At 37.4% G+C, this 26,090-nt stretch overlaps 2 protein-coding genes across 7 annotated transcripts in view; both read left to right on the top strand.

Annotated features, from left to right (window-relative positions):
• Positions 1 to 14,239, top strand: part of LOC127794532 (uncharacterized) — a 34,526-nt gene extending 20,287 nt beyond the window's left edge. The window contains exons 9-10 of one of the 2 annotated variants that reach the window (XM_052325708.1): positions 9,114 to 9,566; positions 13,764 to 14,239. In XM_052325708.1, the coding sequence (XP_052181668.1) occupies positions 9,114 to 9,566; positions 13,764 to 14,063 (753 nt within the window). In that variant the 3' untranslated portion in view covers positions 14,064 to 14,239. Of the gene's footprint in view, positions 1 to 9,104; positions 9,567 to 13,763 lie in introns of both variants that reach the window. The other variant, XM_052325707.1, reaches the window with a different exon arrangement.
• Positions 14,240 to 17,492: 3,253 nt separating this feature from the next.
• On the top strand, positions 17,493 to 25,625 carry LOC127794383 (uncharacterized). 5 transcript variants are annotated; one of them, XM_052325415.1, is made up of 8 exons: positions 17,493 to 17,690; positions 18,935 to 19,774; positions 22,017 to 22,205; positions 22,339 to 22,430; positions 22,806 to 22,865; positions 22,948 to 23,017; positions 23,912 to 24,115; positions 24,848 to 25,625. In XM_052325415.1, the coding sequence occupies exons 2-8, from the start codon at positions 19,067 to 19,069 to the stop codon at positions 25,232 to 25,234; spliced, it is 1,710 nt and encodes a 569-aa protein (XP_052181375.1). In that variant the 5' UTR covers positions 17,493 to 17,690; positions 18,935 to 19,066; the 3' UTR covers positions 25,235 to 25,625. The 5 variants fall into 5 exon arrangements, with proteins under 5 accessions (XP_052181375.1, XP_052181372.1, XP_052181374.1 ...); XM_052325412.1 differs by having other exon boundaries at positions 18,825 to 19,774; XM_052325414.1 differs by having other exon boundaries at positions 17,493 to 17,719.
• The last annotated feature ends 465 nt before the right edge of the window (positions 25,626 to 26,090 follow it).

Below are 26,090 nucleotides of genomic sequence, written 5' to 3'. Positions count from 1 at the left end.
CAGGGGTTTTGTCAGCTCCAAGTTACTTAGCAAACTGACTCAACGAAGCAAGGTGGACTGGTTGGCTCCCACCACCAGAGATGCTGCAAAGCGCAGCTCTAGAGAGAATGGGAAAAGAGAATAGTGACCAACCGTGCCCAAACGACACATTGTACCTAGTGCGCCAACTAAGTTGTAGAATGCTCCTTGCTCCCTAAAAGAGTGGTTATTCCGCTCTCACCATATGAAATAAACCAAGGCCTGCAAAACCAAAAGGTTAGCTACCTTCTAGGGGCTTTTACCTCTCCACATTGTCGCGACCCACAACACCCCCATCTCCTACTGTCTCCATGGCCATTCAAATTTCCTCAAGCGATGAAAGAAGGATAACACCTGTTGGGAATAGGGACAATCAAAGAAAATGTGGCCCTGCAAAGAAAACATCTATTCGGCAAAGGCAAAAACATGTTAACACGATCAAGAGTATATAAACGCTCCCTAATCGTTAACCAAAAAACAAACATATGAGCAGAAATACCAGTACTATGGCAAACCAAACGATTCCAAGAGACACGTGGGCCCTGCTCCGAGAGACCTTGCAAGGCGAATTTAATTGAAAAGACCCTATTGGAGGTTGGAAGCCATTGCAACTCATCATGGCGTCCAATCTGAGGAGGGCTAGGCATATAATTCCGAATCATGTCTAAAGAAAGTGAAGCACCCGCCTCTGGCCACATCCAAACCCCATCGGTGATGATCTCAAAAACTTGAGCTGAAATAGAAATGCCTAATTGTCGGGGTAGTTGGCGAGAGAATCGTTCGACCAGAACCCTAGGGGATGCCACTGGTCGAACCACAAGATCTTATTACCATCCCCAACCCTCCAACCAAACTTATCTCAAACTGCATTACGGATAGATAACAACTTTCGCCAGTATCATGGACAAGAGTAAGGCACTGGAAGAAGCTAGAAACATTAATCTCAGACTTAATAAGTGTGAACCCACTTAACCTAAAGCGACTCACGATCATCTAAGAGTAGAGGCCAAATCAACTTCGCAGCAAGGGCTTGGTTCCAAATAGATAAAGGTTTGAGACCAAGCCCTTCCTGCTCCTTAGGGTAACATATGTCTTGCCATGCTACCTTTGCCCTATGGGAATCAAACTCATTCTCGCTCCAGAGGAAATTTCTAATCATCTGCTCAAGCTTTTTAAGCACTTGCTTGGGTAAGAGGAAGACTGAAGCCCAATACAAATAGATCGTGGGAAGGATAGAATGAGCTAACTGGAGCTGTCCACCAAAAGATAGTAGCTGACTATGCTATGAGCACATCTTATTTCTCTCTTTATCTAGAATACGCTTATAGTTCCCATACGACAACTTGGTGGACAAAAGCAGGACCCCCAAGTATCTCATGGGCAACGCACCCCTCTTGAAACCTGAGGCAAGATAGAGCTACTTCCTCAAGGCCTCATCCCGGCATGAAATAAAACAATCGCTCTTCGAGGGATTAGCATGAAGACCTAACAAGGAGGAGAACTTCTCCAGGAAGGACTTCAAGATGCTAACCGAGGAGAGGTCCTGTAATACTCGAAAATTCCTTGAGGACTCAAGTGTAATTATTTTGGGGCATAAGTGAAGATTTCCAAAATTATGGGGGATAAGTGTAATTTTCCAAAGTTGTGGGAACAAGGCAAAATTCTAGAAACTTGAGGACTTGAGGGCAAGGGGGTGAAAGTGCAAGAGAACAGAAGAGAAAGGGTAAAACAATAAAAAGTAGTGTGAACACTGCAAGGGGGTTAACAGTCGCACTGTTGACCATCGACCATCGGCGTCCCATCACTGTTTTAGAGTAGGGATAGGGCCATCATGGCCTAGGGTAGGCCTTGCGGTGTAAGATAAGGCCGGGATTAGCCAGAGAGGCAGTTGGAATCGGCTATAAATAGCCGAGGTTGAGGCAAGGGTTTCGTCAATTTTCAGTTGAGAAATCTGAATGTTCTGGGAAAAATCGAGAGGCTTGGATAAGGGGCTTTTGTTCTTGAAGGGTTAGGGATCATTTCTGAAGAATTTGGGGAGTTTTCTTGTTGATTTGAGGTGGTTTTGAGTTTCACAGGAAAGTCGCGAAGGTCGCTGAAACCAAGGTTTAAACCACCAAATCGGGGATATGTTGGCCGGATTTTCAAGCCAAAGGTTGTCCCATTGTGCTCGAGAGGTCAAGTAAAGCAAGAGAGAAGAAGAAACTGGGAGAAATCAAGGTAAAACCAGTCGTTGGTAGCAAGGGGGAAGCCAAAGAAGACGATCGGCAACCGGGCGCGTGGGAAGCACGCAAGGCGTGTGGGCTACGAGCGCATGCAAGCGTGTGAAGACATAAGAGAAGTAGGAAAAATAGGGGGAAAAAAAAAAGGAAAAAAGGGGGGAGAAAATGGGGAAAAATCTGAAAAATTGGGAAATGTAGTTTTATTATTTTTTCAAAAAATTTGGCCAAGAAATTATCAGGGCACGAATTTCGAGGCCATGCACGTATTTCGAGAAAGCTCGAAAAGCTAAATCAAGGTAAGTGGTTTTTTCAGAAAATTTTATGTGATATGAATTGTCTAGATAAATATGAGTTTCATAAAGAATCTGCAAATTCAACATGGTTTACATGCATCTTGCCATCCATATGCTTATTTACTTATGTTGCACTGGATAATTTAAATACGGCATTTGACATGAAAATCATTGACATATTGACCAAGGTATGCATGGCGGGTTGGGAAGTTGCCCTGGTAACGTAGCCATATTTCCCCAAGTGAGTTTTGTTGGAAAATCGCAGGAGTCTCCCGTGCCGGGGATGGATTTTCCCCAAAGTGAGAATTACTGGGATGACTGCCTAGGGTTCCGTGCCAAGGCTAGAATACTGGTGAAAGCTACACTAGGGTGTCGGTTTATTCATGTCCATACATCATTCATTCATGAAATTTATTTTAACCCTCATTTAGAAGATTCATCTTTTAATTTGGACTTTTGTCCTTGGAATATTCCACGTTCCAGGTGAATCGAGCAGTAAAAAGGGAAAAGAAGTGGCTGAAGCGTAATTTAATTTCAATTCATGATATTCCCTATGTTTGAAGCACAGTTTTATATGTTATCTCACCTACCGGATATTGTAATTTATTGCCTATTAAGAACAGTAGTGTACACTTGTGTTTGTATGGAATTATGATATTCTTCAGTTTTCGATTCTAGCTTCCGCAAGTGTTTAACTTACCATTCCTTAGCTTACTATATCGAATGTTGAATGTATTTATATATGGGAATTTTAGATTGAGGAATTTGTGATGATAGAAAGAAAAAAAAAAAGAAATCTTGAGAATAACGGCAAGTCGGGGAAGGGCGGGTCATTACAGGTCCTCATGAGAGAACAAAAACCGGTCATATATGAACATAAGCATCACTGTCCTCGTTTACTCACTTTTAGTGAAACTGGAAACCAACTGATTGGGAAGCCTAGCACACAATGCTCTGGAGGACTTGCATAACTAGAACGAAAAGGTAGGGTGATAGAGGGTCCCCTTGCCTCAAACCTCGACCTCTCGGGAAAAAATCATGCAACTGCTCATTAATCTTAATAGAATAACAGGGAGTCGACATGCACTCCTTGACCCAACCACAAAACTGAGGGGGGAAATTCATCAAGTGGAGGATTGCAAGAAGAAAATCCCACTCCACATAATTGAAGGCCTTGGCAAGGTCTACTTTCATCATCGCACAATGAGGGGGACCTTTGTAAAGATGGTATTGATGGACCAACTCCTGCGCTAGCAACACATTATCACCGATAGACCTACCTGGCACTAAAGTTGCTTGCAACTCATTTGTGAACCCAGAGAGTAGCAATCTAAGCCGGTTTGCCAAAATCTTGGTAATGACCTTGTATAGGACATTACTACAAGCGATCAACCAGAACTAATTGTGCAACTTTGGATGAGGAACTTTGGGAATGAGGCTATGGATGGTGGCATTAACCTCCCCCAAAAGATGGCTTGTGGCAAAGAAACTACAAACCGCCTCCACCACCTTCGAACCTACGACATCCCAAGCCTTTTAGAATAAATTTCACGGTGAAAGCATCAGGCCCAGGCGTTTCATCATCGCCCATACTAAACAACGAATGCTTGACCTCATTAGGGGTCCCACCCACAATAAGCCCCACCCACTGATCCTAAGTCAGTTGCCTATCCACAAAGGGGGCAACATGCCCAGGATGAAAACTACCCACGCAAGCATTATTCCTCAAGAGCTGTTGATAGAAGGGTACAAGGATACCTGCCACCTCCTTCCTCGAATCCACCATTGAATCGTCCGCCCTCTGCATACTAAGGATATGGAGGTTATTGCGACAAGCCATCATGGTTTGAAAGAAATAACGAGAGCATCGATGCCCCTCTGCCGACCACTCAACTCACTCACAAAGACGGTAAAATTCAGACTCTTGGGCTAAAGTAGTCGAATACACCCCACTCAACTCTAGCTCCCTTTGAGAAAGCACAGGGTTTTGAGGGTCATCAAGAATACGCTGTTGTGCACGAGCTAATCGAGCTTTGAGATCCACAACTTTATTAGTAACATGTCCTCTCGTGTGATTGAGAAACTTCATAGCAGATTTCATCGCCTTGAGCTTCCTCACTATCCAAAACATAGGATGCCCTCTCACACTCATATCCCAACTATCTGCCACTTTGCTAAAAAACAAAGGATGATCAGCTAGTTGGGTCAGAAAGAAAGGGACCCCCATTCTCTCTACCGCGCTCAATCAAGCTAACCACAACAGGGCTATGGTTAGAAATTCCCAGTTGCAAGAATAAAGCCTTGCTACAGGGATACCTAAAAAACCATCCATCGTTAACAAGGGCTCTATCTACCTTGTGAAAGATGTAGTCCTCCCCCCCCTCGGCGATCGTTTGTGTTCCAAGTCAAGGTAGGACTGCTAAAGACCAAATCTTGAAGAACACTTGAAAGGAAAAAATTAAATTTGTACATGCCCAGAGTAAAGGAGGTTTTGTCACCCCACATCTCTAAGACATGACGACAAACATTGAAATCACTGAGGAGCCACGACTCGCCTAAGATCGACAAACCCACACTCCTAAGGGACGTCCAAAGCCTACCCTGATCCACCTCTTCATTCCTAGCATATAAATATGTTAAGAAGGGAGTGGGAAGACGAGGACTTGAAACAAAAAAGTGGAAGAATTGATTGGAATTCCTCAAACAAACCAACTTGACTACAAATGGATCATATTCAATCCAAATACGACCACTCTTGTAGCACTCATAGTTGAAGACCCATTCCCAAAAAGGCATAATTGAACGAGAAATATTGCTCGCCTGATTTTCTTGGACCCGAGACTCCAAGAGTGCCACCAGAGACAACTTATTCTGTGCAATGAAAGAGCACACCTCCCACTGCTTTGGGGGTTGATTAAGCCCCCTCACGTTCCATGATATGACCTGCATCATGGAACATCTCGAAGCTTTGGGTTTGAGCTCTTAAGACCCTTGGAATTCCTCACCTGATCACAATTTTTCTTCCTCTTCCATTTCAATTTCAATTTAGATTTAGATGTCTTGGGAACCTCACCTGAACTAGCACTACCAGAACCATTAGTCTCAAAATATCCCGTCACCTCAGCCTCTAAATGTTCCGCTCCCTTAATCTTCATGCCGTCAGGATGTCGAACATCCACCCCTATCACCTCTACAACTCCCTCACCATCTGGGATATTGTTGTAATCACTTATATTAGATTAGCTTTGGGTTATCTTGGGAGGATGTTTTTGCTGTTAGCATTTGTATATCACTTGTGTTATTCTAGAAGGTTTGTTTTTATAAGGGTTAGTTAACAATTTTAAGTCCGGTTAGTTGGTTGTAACTACTGGTTTAGTTAGCTTTCTGTTTACCGCCTCTATGGTGTATAAATAGAGGTTGGGTGAGAGGCATTTCATTATTCTATCTTGTAACGAGAAGGTGAGTGGAGTATGCGCAAGGTTATACTTGAGATCAAAGAAGGTATATCTTTGTATTTTTGGGTAGGGAAACTCTATACAGTTCTGGGTATAAGGCTGTGGGAGTGAGTTAGTGCATGTAATCCTCTTGTTCTTCATTCAAGATAGTGGAAAATGGCGCCTCAAGGCAATCTGGATGTAGGTCTTCATTAGAAGACTGAACCAAGATAAAATCTGGTGTTTTGTGTGTGTGGTTGCTTACTGTTTCGGTTCTTAATCTTTTGTATTATGTGTTTCCGGATTTTGTTCTTGTATTTTGAGTGATTCTTGGTTTGGTAGTCTCTAAGATCCTAAGTGCGAGTGTCATAGAGAGAGCTGTGCGTTATTTTAACAGATACCCATCCCCCCAGGAGAAGGAACATCCATATTCTCCTTCGCTAAAGCACATAATTTGTTAGCTATCATGAAATCAATCTCTTGAGGGTCGCAAGGAACGGTCCAAGTTCCTTGCTCTAACAGATTAGCTATAAGAGGGGAGCCTGACACATGCTTAGGATGCCCAAACGAAGGACCCCCTGCTTCCCGCTATTGGACAAAACTCCCTTTCCTTCATTCCCCTTCTTCCTAACAGAACCCTCCTTACCCTCACCCTTGCCCATCTCTGGAGCACTATTAGACTTCACATTAGGGACAAAAGTAGACTCTTGCCTAGGTTGGTGGGGGCCTAGGGACATAGGGTGTCCAGAAAGCTTGCAATGGGTACATTTCGAGGGCACCCATTGATACTCCACCGGCATCTTAACTATCCAAGGCTCCCCAGTGCACTGATCTAAGCCTTGTTAATGAATTTTGGAAAAGAGGAGTAAACATCCATCTCACTGCAAACATGAGCAAAACCCAACCTAGACCTATCCTTTGTCATAGGATTCGTGTGGATAGGGCACCCTAAAGCACTAGCCACTATAGATATACCCTCCTCGTTCCACCCTTCTAATGGAATATTAATTTTTTTTACCCACAACGGGAGCGAGGTACGTGATTCTTGAGATAAATCCATACTTGGCTCCCAACACTTTAAAATCAAAGGCCACATGCCAAATGCCAAGGACCCCCATTAAAAACCTTCATCATGCTATCCTCATTATCAAAATGAAATAAATAACAATCGGAATTATTTGAAAGAACCTCAAGAAGCCCATACCTTTGCCACAACTTCCGCGCAAGATTTTGCACCACCGGGAATGAAAGCCTTTTTTCAACAAAGTGACCAATGAGCGTATTCCTCCAATGCTGCAAGCCCTCATCAATTACATCTTCCGTGAAGCGCACCATAGGCTCACCATCCATCATACCATGTGGTGGGAAAAAACTGAGTTTTTAGGCATCCAGCCATCCCGAGAGTCAATAAGAGCATCCCAAGATTTTTTTATCATCTTTGTTGCCCCTAGTTGCAAGCTGTTCCAAGGGCGATCTGCTACTGGTATCTGCTCTTGTGCCATCGTGAAGAAACAGAGAAGGCTGCCAACCCAATTCCCCTTGACTCGAATTGCCCCCTTGTGCCCCAATCCACATATTATAATAATTAGGCTTATTAACAGCTCCATTGCGGCCCAAAAACCCAATTGAATGTCCAACGACACCCCATTTCAATCCACTGGGCCCCCCATTAATTTGAGACGGCAGCCCACTATCTCCTCCACCCAACAACAGACCACCCCTACCAGATCCACCAACTTGCTGTCTATCCCCATTCGGGCTTAAAAAAACACGGCCCACATCATCAATTTGCCCATCATAGCCCGGTGGGCTGGAAATTCCTTGGCCTAACACACTAGTGGGCTGAACCTCATGAGAATCATGACTTGAGTTGCCATTTTCAGAATTGATATACCATTTTGATTGGAAACTGTGTTACAGAATATATTAGGATCCACAGCATCAGGATTCAGGGCCTTCAGTTTTACTATTAGAAAATATGTTCTAATTGAGATTCCTAATAATTTCTGGACATCCATGAGGTATATTACATGTTAACCATGTAACTTCACTGTAATGAATTCATTGTATAGATTTGATTTTTCATTGTGTGAGGGAGTTTTGGGGGTGGGGGGAGTTGCTTGGAGCCCTCCTACCAAACTAAGAGGAGCTATCACTTCAGTGTCTCTCAGCATCTTTCACTTCTAACTGCTCCACCAACCATAAGGGCGACTGCCAAACTTACTCATTGCTTTCCTGCACTAATTGTAACCAGTCATAACCATAGCTTACACACCACTACCTTGCTTTCTCTTCTGGCTTAAGTGTGTCTGTGATAAGAGGTGGACTCCATTTATACAGTCAGGTTGTACCATTATGCTTATGAACTTCACCAAGGATAGAGAATGTTGTAAATAAATTGGTGGTGAGATTTTGAGAAGAGTCTTGATTTTATGTTTGACCTTGGCGGGATATTTTTAAGCATGACATGGGCCCTACCAAAAATATAGCATTGGATAGAGAGGATTGGTGATCTAGAATTCATGTGGCCTATCCCATTTAGTGAAATTAAGGTCTAATGGTTGTGTTGTTCTGTTGTTGTCTAATTTTATCTTGGACTCTACTTGATGTGTTGGGAGAACAACATGAGTTGATATCATGCAGCTTGGAAATGAAATCTTTATGTTTTATACAAGGTTGGATTTCTTGGCATGCCCCCTTCTCTTCCCTTGTAACCTGGGGGTTTCAGTTATATTTGATTGTTAGCTCAAGCATTATGTAGGTCTAGGAGTGTACTAATCATTTCTAGAAATGGTAGAGGAAGAAAGTGTGATCATTTCATCGTGAAGTACTTAAGGGTCTGTGTTCTTTACGGTATGGATTCATAAGTAGATTCTTGTTTTAGCTTATAATCATGAATGACACTTTCAAACAAAAATTTCCAAATTTATAAGTGGCTGCTTTGAACTTTTATGCCATCCTAGGAAGACCTTGTCTACCAAAAGAATGTGAAAAAAATTGGTCTATTGCCCTGTTTGTAAATCAAAACAAAAATATTGATATATGTTACAGGCTCTTTGTTTTTTTAATCCTTATTCAATTTGCTTTTAATTCATTTTTTTTGTTACATTTATTTTTGCTAACTTCTGGTAAACATTTAGATGATGAAGACTGTTGGTTTTCCATCAACTCAGTCAACCACACACCCCTTGCCTGGGAGTACCATTGCCTCGGGACCTGCTCTTCCTCAACATCTTGCTATGCACCCGTATTCCCAAGCTAGTGTTCATTTGGGACCGTTTGCTAACATGATTGGTTATCCATTCTTGCCTCAGAGCTATGCACTTATGCCATCTGCTTTCCAGCAAGCATTTGCTGGTAATAGTACATACCATCAATCTCTGGCAGCTGTGCCCCCACAGTACAAGAATAGTGTTTCTGGTAGCAGCTTGCCTCAGTCTGCTGCTATAGCTTCTGGGTATGGTGGCTTTGGAAGTTCATCCAGCATTCCCGGCAACTTCCCAGTTAATCCACCTCCTGCCCCTGGTGCTTCATCTATCAGCTATGATGACATGTTGAGTTCTCAGTACAAGGAGAACAACCATTTGATCTCTCTTCAGCAGGTAACTGTATTATGGTTTTGTTTTAACGTGAATGTTCTGGGAAATGTGACAGAGAAAAATGTTTAGGGAGTCTCAGGTTTTTCTTCAACCACAAACATATCTGTGTGCGTGTCTGTTGCATGTGTTCAAAAGAACATAGGTGACATACAGAGATGGTTAATCTGCAGATTTTTGAAAATTTAACATATAAGCAAGTCCTATGCCACCTTAGTTGAATTGTTGTCATGTCTTATGATGTGTCCACCAAACTATGTGAAAAAATGCCTCCTAGGAGATTTTGAGAAACTAAAAAATGAACAAAGAACTTGTAAGGCCTTCATTTGTTTTGACAAAAAATGTTTTATACTAAAATATATATATATATTTTTTTGGTGTTAACAAAGAATTAAAAAAATATTTTTTAATCAAAAACATTTTACATCAAATGTAGCAAATGATTTGACTTAGAAAATTTTGGTAAATCATTTTTTTTTTTTTTTGAGACTGAAACTAAAATCTCACTATTCTAATGAGGAATCACTCACACAAAATATTGTTAAGTATTTTAGTAATTGGGTTTTGAACATAAAATATTTTTTATATAACATATTTTATGTAAAAATAAGATAAACAATATTTTTTTACGTGAAACATGTTTTCAATATAAAACATTTACCGAACAATATGTTTTGTTTCAACTTGTTTACATACAAATGCAAAAGTAGCATTTATATGTATTGAAGATAAATTTCATTTTTTTATGTTTTGAACTATTTTAAATGTAAGCCAAACATCAGAAAATAAGATGAAAAATATTTTTTTCGTTTATAATTTGTATACGAAATTATTTTTCAATAACATACAAATATAACAAAATTAGATGATTAGTGCAAGTGTCAGTTGCAAGATCATTATTTTCATATATATGGTTTATTGTTAAAGGTTTGGAATAAAGCTCATAATACTTTTGAGATTTATTTTTTTTTTAATTTTTCTAACAATAACAATAATTACAAGCTCTGATCCCTAGTAGGTGGGACCAGTTCCATGAATTCTAGACTTCCAACCCTCTTTATGCATACCATGTTCTCTGTTAAGTTAGGCCATTAACAGGAAAAAAAAATAAAATTATTCTCTCTCTCTCTCTCTCTCACACACACACACACACATTTTCCTTAGATTCCTATTCTTCTCCCTCATAAGCATCACGACCTAGGGTTTACCTAGGGTTTGGATGGGAAATTGAGAAAAGTATGGGGAAGAATTAGACAGAAATGAAGGGAGACAACAAGAATAAAGGGAGAATGGGAGAGAGAAATGTAGAGAGAGAAAAAAAAATTCAGATTATCATTTCACAATAATAATTTTTTTACAGCTCTAGTAGCTTTATATAGCTACTTCTCCTAGTTAAGTAATTCTTTTACAAAGTAAAACAGAAAATACAACAATTAAAATAACAAAATAATTACTGTTAATTACTATTATATCCTTGGGGTCATGACAATTCCCCCTCCTTGAGAGTTATTTTCTCCAAGAACTCACAGCGATTTGCCACTGTTTGTCATTCAATTCCAGCTTTCACTGGCTGTTTTGTCCTTCTTTCTTTCTCCTTCTAAGCTTTTTCCTCTTTTCTCTTACGTTCTTTTTTTTTTTGCTTTTCCTACAAACATAAAATGTAGACCTCGAAGATCCTCATGTCAAGGCTCTCATCTTGTTTCACTTTTTCCTTCTACATCCTCCTCTGCGCCAGATTACGAATATATTGTTGGAAGGTTTCAATGTGATCAATTACTTCCAAATGTGAGCATCCTCTGTCAATCTCTAACCAACCTTGAACTATACTCCGTAGGTCGTTCACTTTGATTAAGACTTATATTTTCCTCACAATTGCTTACTTTTCCATCGGAGTCACCCGATCAAATGTAGGTAATTCAACAACTTCTTCCAGTCCAAGTGATTGATTGTCCAGCCTTCAAGAAAAATAAACTTACAATCTTCAAGCTCCATGGTTGGTGTGGTTGTATCCTCTCCCATCTTCACAGCATCCTTTACTTCCTCAACTTTAGTAGAGATCTCCTCAATTGGATTATCTTTTACTTCCTGAATTTCCTGATCCATTGCAGGAAATTCATCAACTTCTTGCTGCAAACTGAAGGTAGCCTTAGAAATACCTTCGTTCTGCTGGCTGCTCTTAAGATAACCTTTAGGCGTTAGCTCATGCTTTCTGTAAATGGCTTCTAGTGCCAATTCCTGTAGCCTTGCTTTTACTGCAACCTGTTTTATAGTGATAGCACACATCATCTTCATTGTAGGTTGTAGCGCATCGTCAAGTCCACTAATGAAACTTGTTACAAAATAAGACTCGGTCAATGTTGGGTGGGAATTGAAAATATCTCAGGTATTGAAAATATCTCGGTCAATGGAGGCAGACAACAAGAATAGAGGGAGAACAGAGGAGATCAATTGGGAGAACAGAGAACAGGAGAGAAAAAACAGAATTCAGATTGTCATTTCACAATAATATTTTTTTTACAGCTCTAGTAGCTTTATATAGCTACTTCTCCCAGGTAAGTAATTCTGTTACAAAGTAAAACAGAAAATACAACTAAAATAACAAAATAACTACTGCTAATTACTATTATATTCTTGGGGTCATGACAATAGGCAGTCGGCAACAAGAGCACTTCCTCTTCAAGGCCCGGTGAATCTAGATCTGACATGTGATTTGCCAAGTTGTTTGGCCATTTAAGCAGTTTGGAGAAGGGATTGAGAGAGGGAGGAAGATGGATAGAAGGGGAGAAAAGGGAGGGTCCCAGCCAGTGTTATTGTTGGAGAAGGACCACCTTAACAGCTGTCTAAATGCCATTACTGCCAAATAGGCAAAAGGCTAATGTGACCCTTAGTTTGAAAGTATGAGGGCTTTGCTGGCCCTTTTGAAAGTAGGAGGTCAGTCTAGCCCCAAGCCAAAGTATGTTGGAACATTTTGAAAATTAATGAATCACTTTTGAAAAGTCATATCTATTAATGGAAAGATGTGAATGGTTATTAATTAAACTACTAACTACTAAAGTGACTATTCAAATAGTCACAACTTCTCACCAGGGGTAGTTAAGTTGGTTGAATAACCAAATACTAACCACCTTGGTGTTGGTGGTTATTCTTAAACCCATTCATATCTTTTCATTAATAGATATGACTTTTTGAAAAGTGGTTCATTAATTTTGAAAATGTTCAAACAAAGTACAGGGGCTACTTTGGCACTTCGCCCATATATTTCTTTCCTCATCTTTTATATTAAGTAGGCGGTACAACTTTTCATAAGCTTTTGATTTAACTACAGTAACTGCCTTTGCTTCTTTTTTATGCCAAAACATACTTTATTCAGGTTTTCTTAAATATGACATGCATGTAAAGTTCTCTCTCTCTCTCTCTCTCTTCCATTGTACCTCTTTGTTCTACTATTAAGGCTCTTTTTGCTTTTAAGCATTTCCTTTCAACTCAGAATAATTTTTGCCATCTTTGATTAGTAGTAACCATCAGTTTAACATTTAATTGGCCCCTGCTGTGCCGCCATCTGATTCATGGGTTTCATGTTGTATCATTATTCTTTGTCTAGTTTTTGATATAGACGCCAAGGATCTATGTTTATATATAGTGGTTAGGCGTTCTTTTGGTATAAATTTATAATCATCACAACACAAGCAATCTTTTTGTCTAAAAATAGTAATTTATTTAGGTATGATAAGCCATTTTCATATGCAACTAAATCTTCATCCCACCACGTGCATTTCTATATTCAATCCCTTCTTTGCCCTCATAACTATTTAAATCACCTCCTATAGTGATCTTTTCCTCTTGGTATTTCTTGCAATCAACCTCTCGTAGTCACCCAAAATTTCATCTTTATCTCTTTCATAACTCAACTTGTTGATTGTGCACATGTACTAACAATATTTGGCAATGTCTTTTCATTTTTCTGCGTGGCTAAATAGATCTATCTATGTTACACATATCATGCCATTTTATCTTTAACTAAAGTTGTTTTACAAAAGGTAGAACAAAAAACTGAAAAGATAACTGGAGTGAAAAATTGAGTCAAGTGAAAGAGTATCTATTTTTTCTTTCGATGCTCTATTTGATTTGATTAGATCAAACTTGAGAAAAATGAATGAGAAACACTCTGGTGCTCAACTTGATCCTCTCCCTTGGTTTGGGCAGAATGAGAACTCGGCTATGTGGGTTCATGGGCCTGGTTCCAGAACAATGTCAGCTGTTCCAGCCAGCACGTACTATAGCTTCCAGGGACTGAATCAGCAACCCACTGCACTTCGGCAAAGCCAGCAACCTTCGCAGAACTATGGAGCTCTTGGGTATCCTAACTTCTATCATTCACATACCGGGATTTCACTGGAACATCAGCAGCAGCAGCAAAACCCTAGGGAGATGCCCCTTGGTGGTGGTGGATCTCAAGGCCAACCTTCTAAGCAGTCCCAACAGATATGGCAAAACAGCTACTAACCCAATGACCTCTCGGTTTTTCAGGGTCTTGTAATGATTAGCTTGGAAGCGGCTGGTCAAGGAGTTGCTGCTGCGGCCCTGTGCCTTGAGATCATGGTTTTTACTTGCTTATAAGTCGTTGGTTAATTTTAATGTAGGAAGATGTGTGCTAATTTGGATTAGTGAACATTCTCTTCTCTTGGTGTCTGAATGTTCTTTTTTTCCCCTTCAAAATTCTGCCCTCCTTAGTGTGTGTTCTGCACCACGCTCCTATATCACGCAGCTTCATGGTCTCTTCTTCTGTGATTGGTAATTAAGGTTGGTCTGAAAGGCATCCATCTACATATTTCCACTCATTGTCGGCATTTTCTTTGCTATTTTTTCACGCTAGAGTTGGAAACACGAGTCATCTTGTTAGGTCTGAGACTACTTTGTTTTTCTTTTTTTTCAAACAAAAGCTATCAGGGAAAACTCTTAGACCATTATGCCCGTTATTCTGTAGATGTGCAGTTGGTAAAACGTATTAGACACGCATTAGCGTTTTCCGCCAAGATCTCCTCCTTTTTTTGGGGGGGGGGGGGGGGGGGGGGGGGGGAGAGAGAGATTCCGCATGAATTGGATTTTTTGAGTAACGTATAGGATTGGGTTTTAGTGTAAGTATTCAATATGATTTTGTAAAATCATATTGAACGGATCATTTGATCAATTTCTAAAATGCCTTTCTAGATATTCTTTAATGATCAAAGAATTTTTTAGGAATCTAACTAGATTTATTTGTTCTTCTTCTTTTTTCTCGTACGCACAGTTAGAATTTCATTTAGGTTTAAAATCTTATTCAAAGGTTCACTAAGATCAAAAATTGTTGAAACAATAAGATTTTTCTTTTGTTTCATTCGGGTGATCGAAAAATAAAGAAATGGTAAATATATTTAAGATAATTATGTATTTATAAAATATCATCTCAATTTATCCTATTTCTTCATATTCGAAATATTATATGGTTTCAAAGGATGAATTAGATATGGAGAGTTTCAATAAGATTTTATTCTTGAACAAAAGGCTATATTTTTTATTTACTTCATCTATTCCATGATCAAAACATGGGACGAAGTAAGTTACATCACAATTTTGAATGAATTAGAAGAGGTATTTTAAAAAAAAATGATAAATCTATTTACTCTATCAATAATCAAGTTCGATTTGGTGTATCATAAGTATTTGTTCTTTATATTGATTCTTATGGATTGGATTAGAAATAATTTTTGAATTAGGCATTCAACTCTGAGAATAAATTAAAAAATAAATCTTTATTAGCTCAATTTCTTATTTTTATGAAGAGAAATTGAAGGATTAAAATAATTGGATTTGATATTGTAGGAGTGATTTGGGAGATCCAAAATCAAAATGGTATTTGCTAGCAACAACTTAATGGAAGTAATCAATCAACATGAATTGATTTGAAATCTAATGTAAATTTAATATTACACTTAAGAGTACACAAGAAATGTATTAAATGATTTTGATCGCAACTTTGAATATAAAATTCAAATAGATCAAATAGGAAAAGATATTCTAAATAATAGAACTATAATGAAATATATAATCAACCGGCATTTATCAAAACATGGTCCAAAGAAATGGTTTAATCCCCTTAATTTTTATTTCTCGAACTAAGAGATCCATGAATCAATATTTTGATGCATATAAATATTGATATATCAATATGCCATAATAAAAAAAGATAAAATAAAAAATTAATAATAAATGAGTCGACCTAAATTAATCCAACCGGTCCATTGCCATTTTCAACTAAAGGTGAGTAGAAGAATCATTTTTAAATAGTGTTCAATCGATTATGTATTAGTTAATATTCAATTGATTGGTCTAAAGTTATCAAAAAAGATCTATACAAGGCATTTCGTTTCTTTTTATCCAAGTCACTTCTTTTCTTATCGAACTTGCTTTTCTTTTTCTCTAACTCACTTCTCTTTTTCTTTTTCTCTTAAGTTTTGGGAACATATCCTATTCATAGATTTGAGATCTACATCTATGAATTGAAAGGTCTAAATGATCAATTTTGCAAATAGCTATTATAATTAATAGGTCTTTAAATCATTCATTTGAAAAAAAATTGAAAGATCATTTGAAAAAATATTAGAAGACTTCTCATTGGGTGATCGTGACATTTTTCAAAAATTAAATTTTTTTCTCAATAGAACAATATCACCATTTTTGTTTAATAAAAATAAAAAAATAAATGATTGACTCGTTCTATGCTAGAATCAATTGTTGGAAATCCATTGATAACACGAATTCCTAATTCTCATTATTATTCCACGATCAAGAAATTTGCTAAATTTCATGAAAGCGTTTGATAAAAATTCATTGAGATCTTTTTTTTATAAACCAAATTAACTTAAATTATTGAATAATACATATCACTTCTCCTCTTATTGTATCAAAAGATTTCATTTTTATGTAGAAAAGTTCTATATCAATAATTATGATTTTATGAATAGACAATTCCTCAATATCTTGTTCATTTATAACAAAATATTTTCTTTGTGCGTTGGTAAAAAAAAAACATATTTTTTGGAGGAAAGATATTTTTTCACCAGTTGAGTCACATATCTAAAATATTCATACTTATCGATTTATACAAAGTGATGATGAAACATATAATTTGTAAAATTTTTCTATTTTTCAAGTAAATTCGATTCACTTGTTTATAGAGATATTTATTTAATCACAAATGTTTCGAGAACACTTTTAACAAAGGGATAAAGAATCAATTTTGAAAAAACTTATTGTTAATATTTTTTAGATATAAATTTATTTGATTCAAAAGGTAATAACATGCACAATTTGATTCACACTCTATATTCTAACAAAAATTTATTATTTGAAAAGAGAAAAAAAATAAAATCTTTTATAAAAAATAATACATTGAAAAGGAGATGTAAAAATTTATGTTTTTTCTTTCTTCTAGCGCTACAATAATTCTAGTTGTAAGGGCCCACTAAATTAGAAATAATATGGCGCCAAACAACAAATTAAAATGAAAACGATAATGATAATAGTGTCAAAATGTTAGGTGAAATGAGTGATGTATTAATTTTAACGATCACAAAAAGTTAATTTAAAAAGAATATAGACACGTAATTAAAAATTCATTTTATTCTGTTATTTTAATTAATCTTATTTAAATAAAAATAGAATTGAGCATAAAACAAAGACAGCATAGAACATCGAAAAAGATTTTTATTTTTTATTTTTAGTTTTTATTAAATAATTAAATCTTTCTTTAAAAAATAGAAATTCAAAGTTTTTTAATTTTATATTATAAATTAGAAAATATATATTTTTTAATTTTAAAAAATAGAATCTACAAACATCCGCATGCCTGCTATCCACGCCTCTCTCGTCACTCACCGTCACTGTCTGGTACTTTCCCCTTCTGATTTCTTCCGTCCCGACAACGGAACCAACATCTCTCTCTCTCTCTCTCTCTGTATGTTGAATTTCTTTGTTTTAGCATCACCAACCTTTGATTCCCAAATAGTCACATCTTCCGCATCGAAAATCCCAGATTTTTGCCTTTGGAATCTTCTTTCCTGTTCGGTGTCAACGTTGGATGAACTAATCCCAGTTACGATATCCTTTACTTGGCGATTGAAGTTATGTGTGGATTCTCCTTTTCTGGTTGTTGTGCCTGATTGTGTTTCTTCCATGGAAATTTGGGCGTTTTACTGTTGAATGTTCTTCTCTTTGTTTAAGTATATATGCTATGCATTCGTAAATTTAGTCTATGTTTGTGTCAGTTTGTTTTTTAATAATTGATTGCTGTGAGAGCAATGTCTGTTGTTTTTCGGTTAAAGTAATCTGAAATCTCAATCCTAAAGCCAGGAGAAAGATTGGCAGTGAACCCTTGGGGCTGGCTGCAGAACTCAGTTACCGGTGACCTGAAAAATTTAGGGCATGTAACCAAGCTATGGTCTATCAGAGCTTTGGCATTTAGACAATGTCTCAACTAAACACCCATCTCCCCGTCCTTAGAATTATCTTTGGTTGATGAACAAAGTTTTGCAGTTTTCGCAATAGGTTAAAATATGGTCGTCGGTTCTCATTGTTTTTGTTCTTAGTCCGTTACTCTATTTTCGGGAAGAAAATCCTGTCATCCAAACTGTAATTTTTCAGCTGTGGATTGACACAAATTTAGTATTTAGCTTCCAGTACCTTAGAACTACAACATATTTGATAATCTATGTCTTCTGTTATAGCTTTCAAAATGAGTTTCGGATTTTTGCACCGTCATTTCCGAATGCAACTTTTATCACTAATGCCTTGACTTCATGACCTTCAAACCTTTAACTCTGTTGTAAATGTAAATTTCAAATGGGATCTCTATTAAGTGTTGCACATATTCTTGTTGGCCATTAATTTGAAGTCTGCATGCTTTTCATTTAGCTGCCAATGTAATTCGGTTGTTCTTGCATAGACATTCTTCACCTCCTAATGGGAAATATTAGATCAGCCATGGTATGCCTCGTCTAACTATTTTTCAATTTATTGAACTATTTAACAGTTTCAGTTCTCAGATTATGTTTGTTATTTATTTATTTTAATTAAATAAGCAATGTGGATTGCATTATAGATAACAGTCAGATTATGTTAGAAGTTTCCTTTCTGTTTAATCTTATTTTTACTTTCTTTTAAATGTTTTCATTATTGTCACATCATGTACTTGGAAAGACTGAAGTGCATCTTATTAGTGAATTTCAGGACAGACTGTACTAAGTTCAGCATCCTGATATATCTTTGCATAAATTTCTTGATGGGCCACCTCAGTTTAGCTGCTTCTGAAAGTCTATGCCTCTGGGAATTATGTGCAGTTTCTCTTTTGATAGCTCCTTTGGAAGTGGTGCCTTATACTTTCAACCTTCTATTTTCTGCTCTCCGAACATTGAGATTGTGAGGATTTTCGCTGATTGTTCTTGTCATCTCTGCCCTGTCCTATTGACAAGATGAATGCCATGGGGAAGGACTACACTTGCTGTGGTGATAAGACAAAGAAACAAGAAATCCATAAAAGTTATCATTTTAAGGAGACTATGCCAGGGAGTGAGCTCTGGACTGATGGACTAATTTGTGCTTTTGAATATGTGCGAGTCCAAAGAAAAACAAAAGGACGAAGATCTTACTCAAAGATTAATCATGCAAAGAAAATTGACGGTGAGAACATAAAGAAACAAGTTCCAGTATGTGAAGTCACTGAAGCCCCTTCTCCAAGAGTTAATGCTGATAATATTGTGGATACCTCATCTCTTATTGAGTTGGGGGCTCATGGCTTGACTCCTTTGGATGATGCTACATACAACCAGTCCTCTCAATCAGAACATTTGCATGATGTGGACAGATTACCAGAAAGTCATTGGTTTCCAATTGGGTGGTCTAGAATTTCCGAATTAGTCCAAACTGTGCAAGTTGATGCAAACTGGTCCTCACAGCTGTTTGATATCATGGATGATGAGGATGACTTAACTGTTGCAGATTTAGCAGCTCCTTACTGGCAGAGGTCACGTGGGCCTATATGGTGGTGTCATGTTGCTGCAAGTCACCCTTTTGTTGATGCATGGCTAAAAAATGCTCAGTGGTTGCATCCTGCTGTCAGCATCGCTTTAAGAGATGAAAGTCGATTGATAAGTGATCGGATGAAATTTCTTCTCTATGAGGTAATTGGGTGCTTACATTCTGAATTTTATTGCTTCACATAGGTGTCAATCCGGTACTGCAAGTGTACAGCCAGAACCATTGGACCAATCCGGACCAGTCCAAGAAGACTGGAATGAGATTGCTAGTTCTATATTCCGTTGCTCTCCCAAAAAAGTATGTCCTGGATGGTACCAGCTGGTATAGTTCAAGATTGACAACTATATAGCTTACTTAAGTGTGTGATCATTCATGAATTATATCATGTACGAAACAGTTATTGGTAATACCCATGTCATCAAGATATACAATACCGCACATGTGGCATTGGTGTTGTGTCCCTATTGTAAGTAATCTTAGTATCTCAACAAAGGAAATCTCATCGTTAATGATTAGTGTGTGGGTAAGCTGGCAAGGTATATATGCTTTCATGCTGTGCTTATTTTATATAATTTTGAAGCTCGATATACTTGATATTAGTAAATAGTAAGTTTGTATTAAACCTTTCAGAAAATAGGTAACTTGTTTTTCAAATGATTTGAGTCTAGGTAACAGAAGAGGACTTTGAGCTCAGTGGTAGCTTAGGAGTGGGGCTCATGAAGGAAGAGAAACTTGCTAGACTTAAGATTTTATCTGCTCAAGCTGAGCTCAGTTAGTTGCATTTGATGAGCCTAGGTCGAGATTAGCTTGCTTTATTGCTATTATTATGGAAAAATCCTGCCATATCCCATATCCATCTGGCTTTGCAAAACCACTGTGCCTGGTGGCTATATCTAAAGTTCCTATTAACTAGGTTTTCAAACTATAATGCTCAATCCAAGGGAAGTCAGAATTTTACTCTTCCATATGTCTTTTTATTTGTTTCATGCTACATCTTATTTTATGGAGCTGACAAGTCCTTCAAATGCTTATTTCCTTGGAAAGCTTTTTGGAATGAAACCCTTTCCAAAAATTGGGTAAATTTTACCAATACCCCCTGTGGTTTGAGCCATTTGCAAAGAGACCTTCCTGTGGTTAAAAATGCTTTTGAAGGTCCCTGTGGTTTTTTTTTTTTTTTTTGGCACATATGCCTTCAGTTAAGTTAAAAGCCCCTATTGAGTCCTATGGTTTTGAAAGAAACCTTTGAATTACTTTAATTTTTCATAATTTAAATCCAACAACCTATTTGAGCTATTGACTTAATGGAGGAGGGTTTGTTAGAAAAAAAAAAAAAAAAAAGGGACTTTCAATGACATTTTTCAATGAAGGAATTTCTCCTTGCAAATGTCTCAAATCTCATGGGCCCAAGTGCAATTTCCCACCAAAAGTATTGTGTCAAAATCCATGTCATTGTAATTTAGCTAAGAGGAGCATTCTTCCTAGTAGTTGTTGCATGTATAAAGGGTACATCAGAATCAGTAGATTGCTGTATTGCTAGATTTATGGATCCTTTTTCATCGACTTTTTCAACCTAGGTTTTTTCCTCATTTGATGTTGTAGCAGTTCAAGGGTTAAAGAGAATCTAGATTGGTAGTGTGGACTGTCGAGAAAGATTTCCTGGCTTGTGGCGCCTCTTTTCATGAATTATATTTGTATTATATGGAGGATTTACTTTAAGCACTTAAGGTAAGTTTTTTTTTTTTAATATTTCAGACTTATTTAGATTTTTTGTTTTTTACTTGTATTTCTCAAAAAGGAGTTTTTTATTTTTTACACAGCATCAGGGAAAGTTCTGCAGGGGCATTAACTTGCTTTATACATGTTTTGTCTACAGAGTTGCTATTCTTTTTCATCCTTTTGCTAAAAAAGTAAAGAGCAAAACTCTAGCAACGAAATAAGATCATCAACCCCATTATGATGTAGTATCGTGGATGCACCGTGGTCATAAAAGGAATTTAAATGAACCTCGCCTTTTCTCTGGTCCAACTTTGTGTGCTGGGTGGATGTTTGATATAGATACATTTATAGAGGGTTTTGGTATTATGATTGAATATTGTGAAAAATTATGAAGAGAATATGTGCTGGAGCTGTCTTCTATACCTGATGTCTCCACTGGCAGCTTTAGCAGTGGTTTAAGATATATATAAAATTCAAATGAACCTCATTTTCTTTTTGCAAGTGGACTCTGTGTTTACAGTGAAGAGAGTTGATATACTATATAAATAGAATACCAATAGAATGCCCTGGTGTTTTCAACAACTATGATTACACCATAGAATTCAAGCTGATTACATTATGTTGTATATTGTAGTTAGTCCCTTTGCTTATGGTTTATATCTTGTGAAGGTCCCAGTTAGGGTTGCTGGAGGTTTATTATTTGAACTCTTAGGCCAGTCGGCTGGTGATCCATTTGTTGATGAAGATGACATCCCCATTGTGCTTCGTTCTTGGCAAGCCCAAAACTTTCTTATAACTGCATTGCATGTGAAAGGTTCCGCATCAAGCATTAATGTGTTGGGTATCACAGAAGTCCAGGTACTTTTGTGCTTGCAAAACTCTATTCAGCAACCTTCATTCTATTAATAAAGTTTTGGTTCATAATCCAAGGATTATTTAAGTTCTTTTTTGATTTTTGGTTTTTAATTGCTCGAAGTTTTCTTTTCTCCAGGAATTGCTATTTAGTGGTGGTAATAATTCACCAAGATCAGCACATGAAGTCATTGCACATCTCTCCTGCCGTCTTGCTCGGTGGGATGACAGGTAAGGGAAAAGTTTGCATATATTAGTCTAACCTGTGTTCACCTCTTGCATTTGTGCAGATTCATGGATAAGTTTGTTTAATGGCTTTAATGCTAGTACTAGTAGTCAATGAGCCTTCTATAGATCAATGGTTGTTTTACCATGATCTAGATTCTGAACCTGCAATAACTACTTTCTGGAGTTGTCAAGAGTTTCCTTTTTCTTCCTTTTTGTTTGTACCAACTGAAACTGGTATAAACATTCAATTGTCACTGTTTGGCATAAACTATGAATATTAGGTTCTTAATTCTCATCAGTGCCAATTTGCATCACGCAGTTTTTCCATTGGTAGTTTTCTAAATCCGATTCCCTATTTTGTATTTTTTATATGTTAAGATTATTCCGGAAGTCCATATTTGGGGTAGCTGATGAAGTGGAGTTGAAGTTCATGAACAGGTATTTCAGTGCATTCACTAGTATTTTCTCTCTTTAAGCTCCTGCAGACTTTGTTTTAATGAAAATTCTTGCTGGTGAATAGGAGGAACCATGAAGATATGAATCTTCTCAGTATAATTCTGAACCAAGAAATCAGAAGGTTATCAAGACAGGTACCATACGTCATCATCTGTGATAGCGTATGATTAAATATGATTAATTTTCAATAGAGAGCCACTGTCAGTGTATCAACTGGAATAACGTAAAGTATATATGAGCCATGAATGGATGATCAGTGATCATAAAGCTTTTCAGTCCCTCAACTGAGGCCACCTTCAGTCAAAACCAATGTACTTTGACCTAATACCTATAATGCTGTCTTCTGAAGCAAAGCTTTGATAGACCGTGTACCAGTTAGTTATATGCCCCTTTTTAGCTCAGTTGGTTATATCCATTTTGAAAGCTAAATTAAGATTGAAAACAAACATGAGTGCTCACAACAGATGAGCAAGGCTTTTATTAGGAATATTTTAGGAGATATTTTAGATTATACTATTAATATATTACTTCCAGTTGCAAAGCAATTTTTTATTGATGGGGAACAAGATAGGAATATTTTAGAAGATATTTTGAATTGCTTTGCCACTGGAAGTAAAAGTGATATGGGAAAACTTTAAATTCATGAATCTGGATGACCCTTTAATGTCTATTTTGTGGGATGAGTGAATGAAAACAATGAAAACTGTAGTTACTTAATAGGTCTGAGCAAGTTGGCTGGTAGGTAATCTTTTTGCGTCTATATTGGCTTTTGTGCAAGTATTGGCAATTTGTTTATTTGGGCCTTGAAACAGTAGGTACATTTTTAGACTTCGGCATCTTTGTTGTGTTTAAAAATGTCTTAATTATTTATCTTGTGCACACTAATGCCCCAAATGCACAAGATTTTGATTGGCAATCAGGTCCATTAGATGTAGCCCAATTAATGCTAATTTGTGGAATAATTGGTAGCTATAGCACATGTATTCATAAAAGAAAATGAATTTGGAGTTCGTGTACTCTCGATCCAGGTCATTAGAGTGAAATGGTCACTTCATGCAAGAGAGGAGATTGTTTTTGAGCTTCTTCAACATTTGAGGGGTAATGCAGCAAAAAGTCTGCTGGAGTCAATAGGGAAGAGTACAAGGGAAATGATTGAGGAGCAAGAAGCAGTTCGTGGCCGCTTATTTACCATTCAAGATGTCATGCAAAGCACTGTGCGTGCATGGTTGCAGGTTTGTGTAGATACATGCTATCTAAATGTCCCAAGTGATTGTAACATCATTGATCATTAAACCAAAAAATGAAAAAAAGCATCATTGATCATTCTATATTTCTTCCATTTCAAGATACATTAACTCATGTTTGTGGAAATTAGTTGAGATGCCTTTTTAAGGATGAATAGTGAGATACAATTTAGAGTCCATTAAATAATTGCCAAGTTCATGTCCTCTTAGGTTTAGAACAAAGCGGACATTTGCATGGTACTTCCATTCCTAATATTGCTTGTCGAATGGTCATTCTGTTTTCCATTTATAACAGGGAAGTTGTTTCATAAATTTATGTTTTTTTTTTTTTTTTTTTTTTGTTATGGTTTACAATACCTTATTTTAGTAAGAAAATGATGTGGTTAACTCCCATACATAGACATTCTATTATGTTTTATTCCCAATTATTTCTTTATACCTGAACCAAGGCTTTATCATCTCGTGTCCATATATCCCTTTAATAAAAGATGCAATTCACAGTTGCACAGAGAGAGAGAGAGAGATTCACAAAAGATAAACTCTTTCGCATATATGGATGAGATACCCTAGTACATCTCTGTGTGTGTCGCTGCTAAAACAATGTGTTGTTCAGTAATCTGGGAATTCTTCATCTCCATTCTATCTATTACATTTACTAGTTTTGAGGCAACATTAGTTTGGGGAGGATAACTTTTCTTTTTCCCCCCCTTGAAATGTCAGGACAAAAGCCTTCGGGTAACCCACAACTTGGCCGTCTTTGGTGGATGTGGGCTTGTGCTTTCAATTATCACGGGGCTGTTTGGAATAAATGTGGATGGGATCCCTGGCGCTGATAAGACCCCGTATGCGTTTGGTCTTTTCGCCGCCATCCTCCTCATGATAGGGATCGTGCTAATTGCTATAGGGCTGCTCTACCTTGGACTGAAACAGCCCATCACCGAAAAGCTGGTTGAAGTCAGGAAGTTGGAGCTGGAAGAGCTGGTCAAGATGTTCCAGCACGAGGCTGAATCGCATGCTCAAGTTCATAAGAACATCTCTCGCCAAAACTTGCCGCCAACTTCTGCTGACAAGTTTTTGAAGGATGCAGATTATGTTCTCATCCACTGAATACAATCTGTACTGCATTTGATTGTATAGTTGTTCTAGTACACGGTGCCACCCGTGATGAAGGGGAAACAAGATTTCTTCCATCCTCTCTTCGCCCCTGGAGTGGTTGCCAGTAGCGATCGGTTCCTGATTTCACTGAGCTCTTCAAACGTTAAAGGGAATGAATTACAACGAAGAAGAATGGGCTTATCCAATTCCATCTTGTCGTATTTCCAGGTTGATTCTGTCCTTGTTTGTGTGTAGGCAAGGCCTCTATTTTAGTCTCAGAGATGACAAAAAATGTGTAAAACTTTGAAAGACTTCTACCCAAATTTTACAAATATGAAAAGATATAAAAGTTAAGCAAATGGCAATTTTTATTCCCAACGGTTCTGTTGCTACCATTTTGCCATTGACTATCTTTACCACTTTGAATGAATCAATGGGGAGGGGAAATCTGGCACAACATTTGGTTCGAGCGTGAACTAGAGATGAAGTGCGTGTGTAATTGTTGAAGCTGTGCAGCTTCTTTAATTTATGAGCTACGTGTCACACACCCTGGAAGTTTCTGGAATTTTCTATGAAAGGTTCTAGTGGTTTCGGATGGTCCCGATATATATATATATATATATTGAGGAAGACCGGTCTTAAAAAAAAAAAAAAAAAAAACTCTATCCTATGCTAACGTCATAATATAAAAGAAAAATCAAACGTAGCATGCATTTTAGGATTCATTGAAATGGCTTATCTCAGAAACCACTTGTCAACAAGCATCTTCATGCAAGTAACCTTTCTTCAATTTCCCTTTCTCAAGCCTTGTTTTACTTCAAGATACGTGTATAAATTCTATGGATGGGCTGGGAAATCTGCATGTGTG

The sequence above is a fragment of the Diospyros lotus genome, chromosome 2 (assembly GCF_014633365.1).
Source record: "Diospyros lotus cultivar Yz01 chromosome 2, ASM1463336v1, whole genome shotgun sequence".
Lineage (NCBI taxonomy): Eukaryota > Viridiplantae > Streptophyta > Magnoliopsida > Ericales > Ebenaceae > Diospyros > Diospyros lotus.
This window is presented reverse-complemented; position numbering and strand designations above follow the sequence as displayed.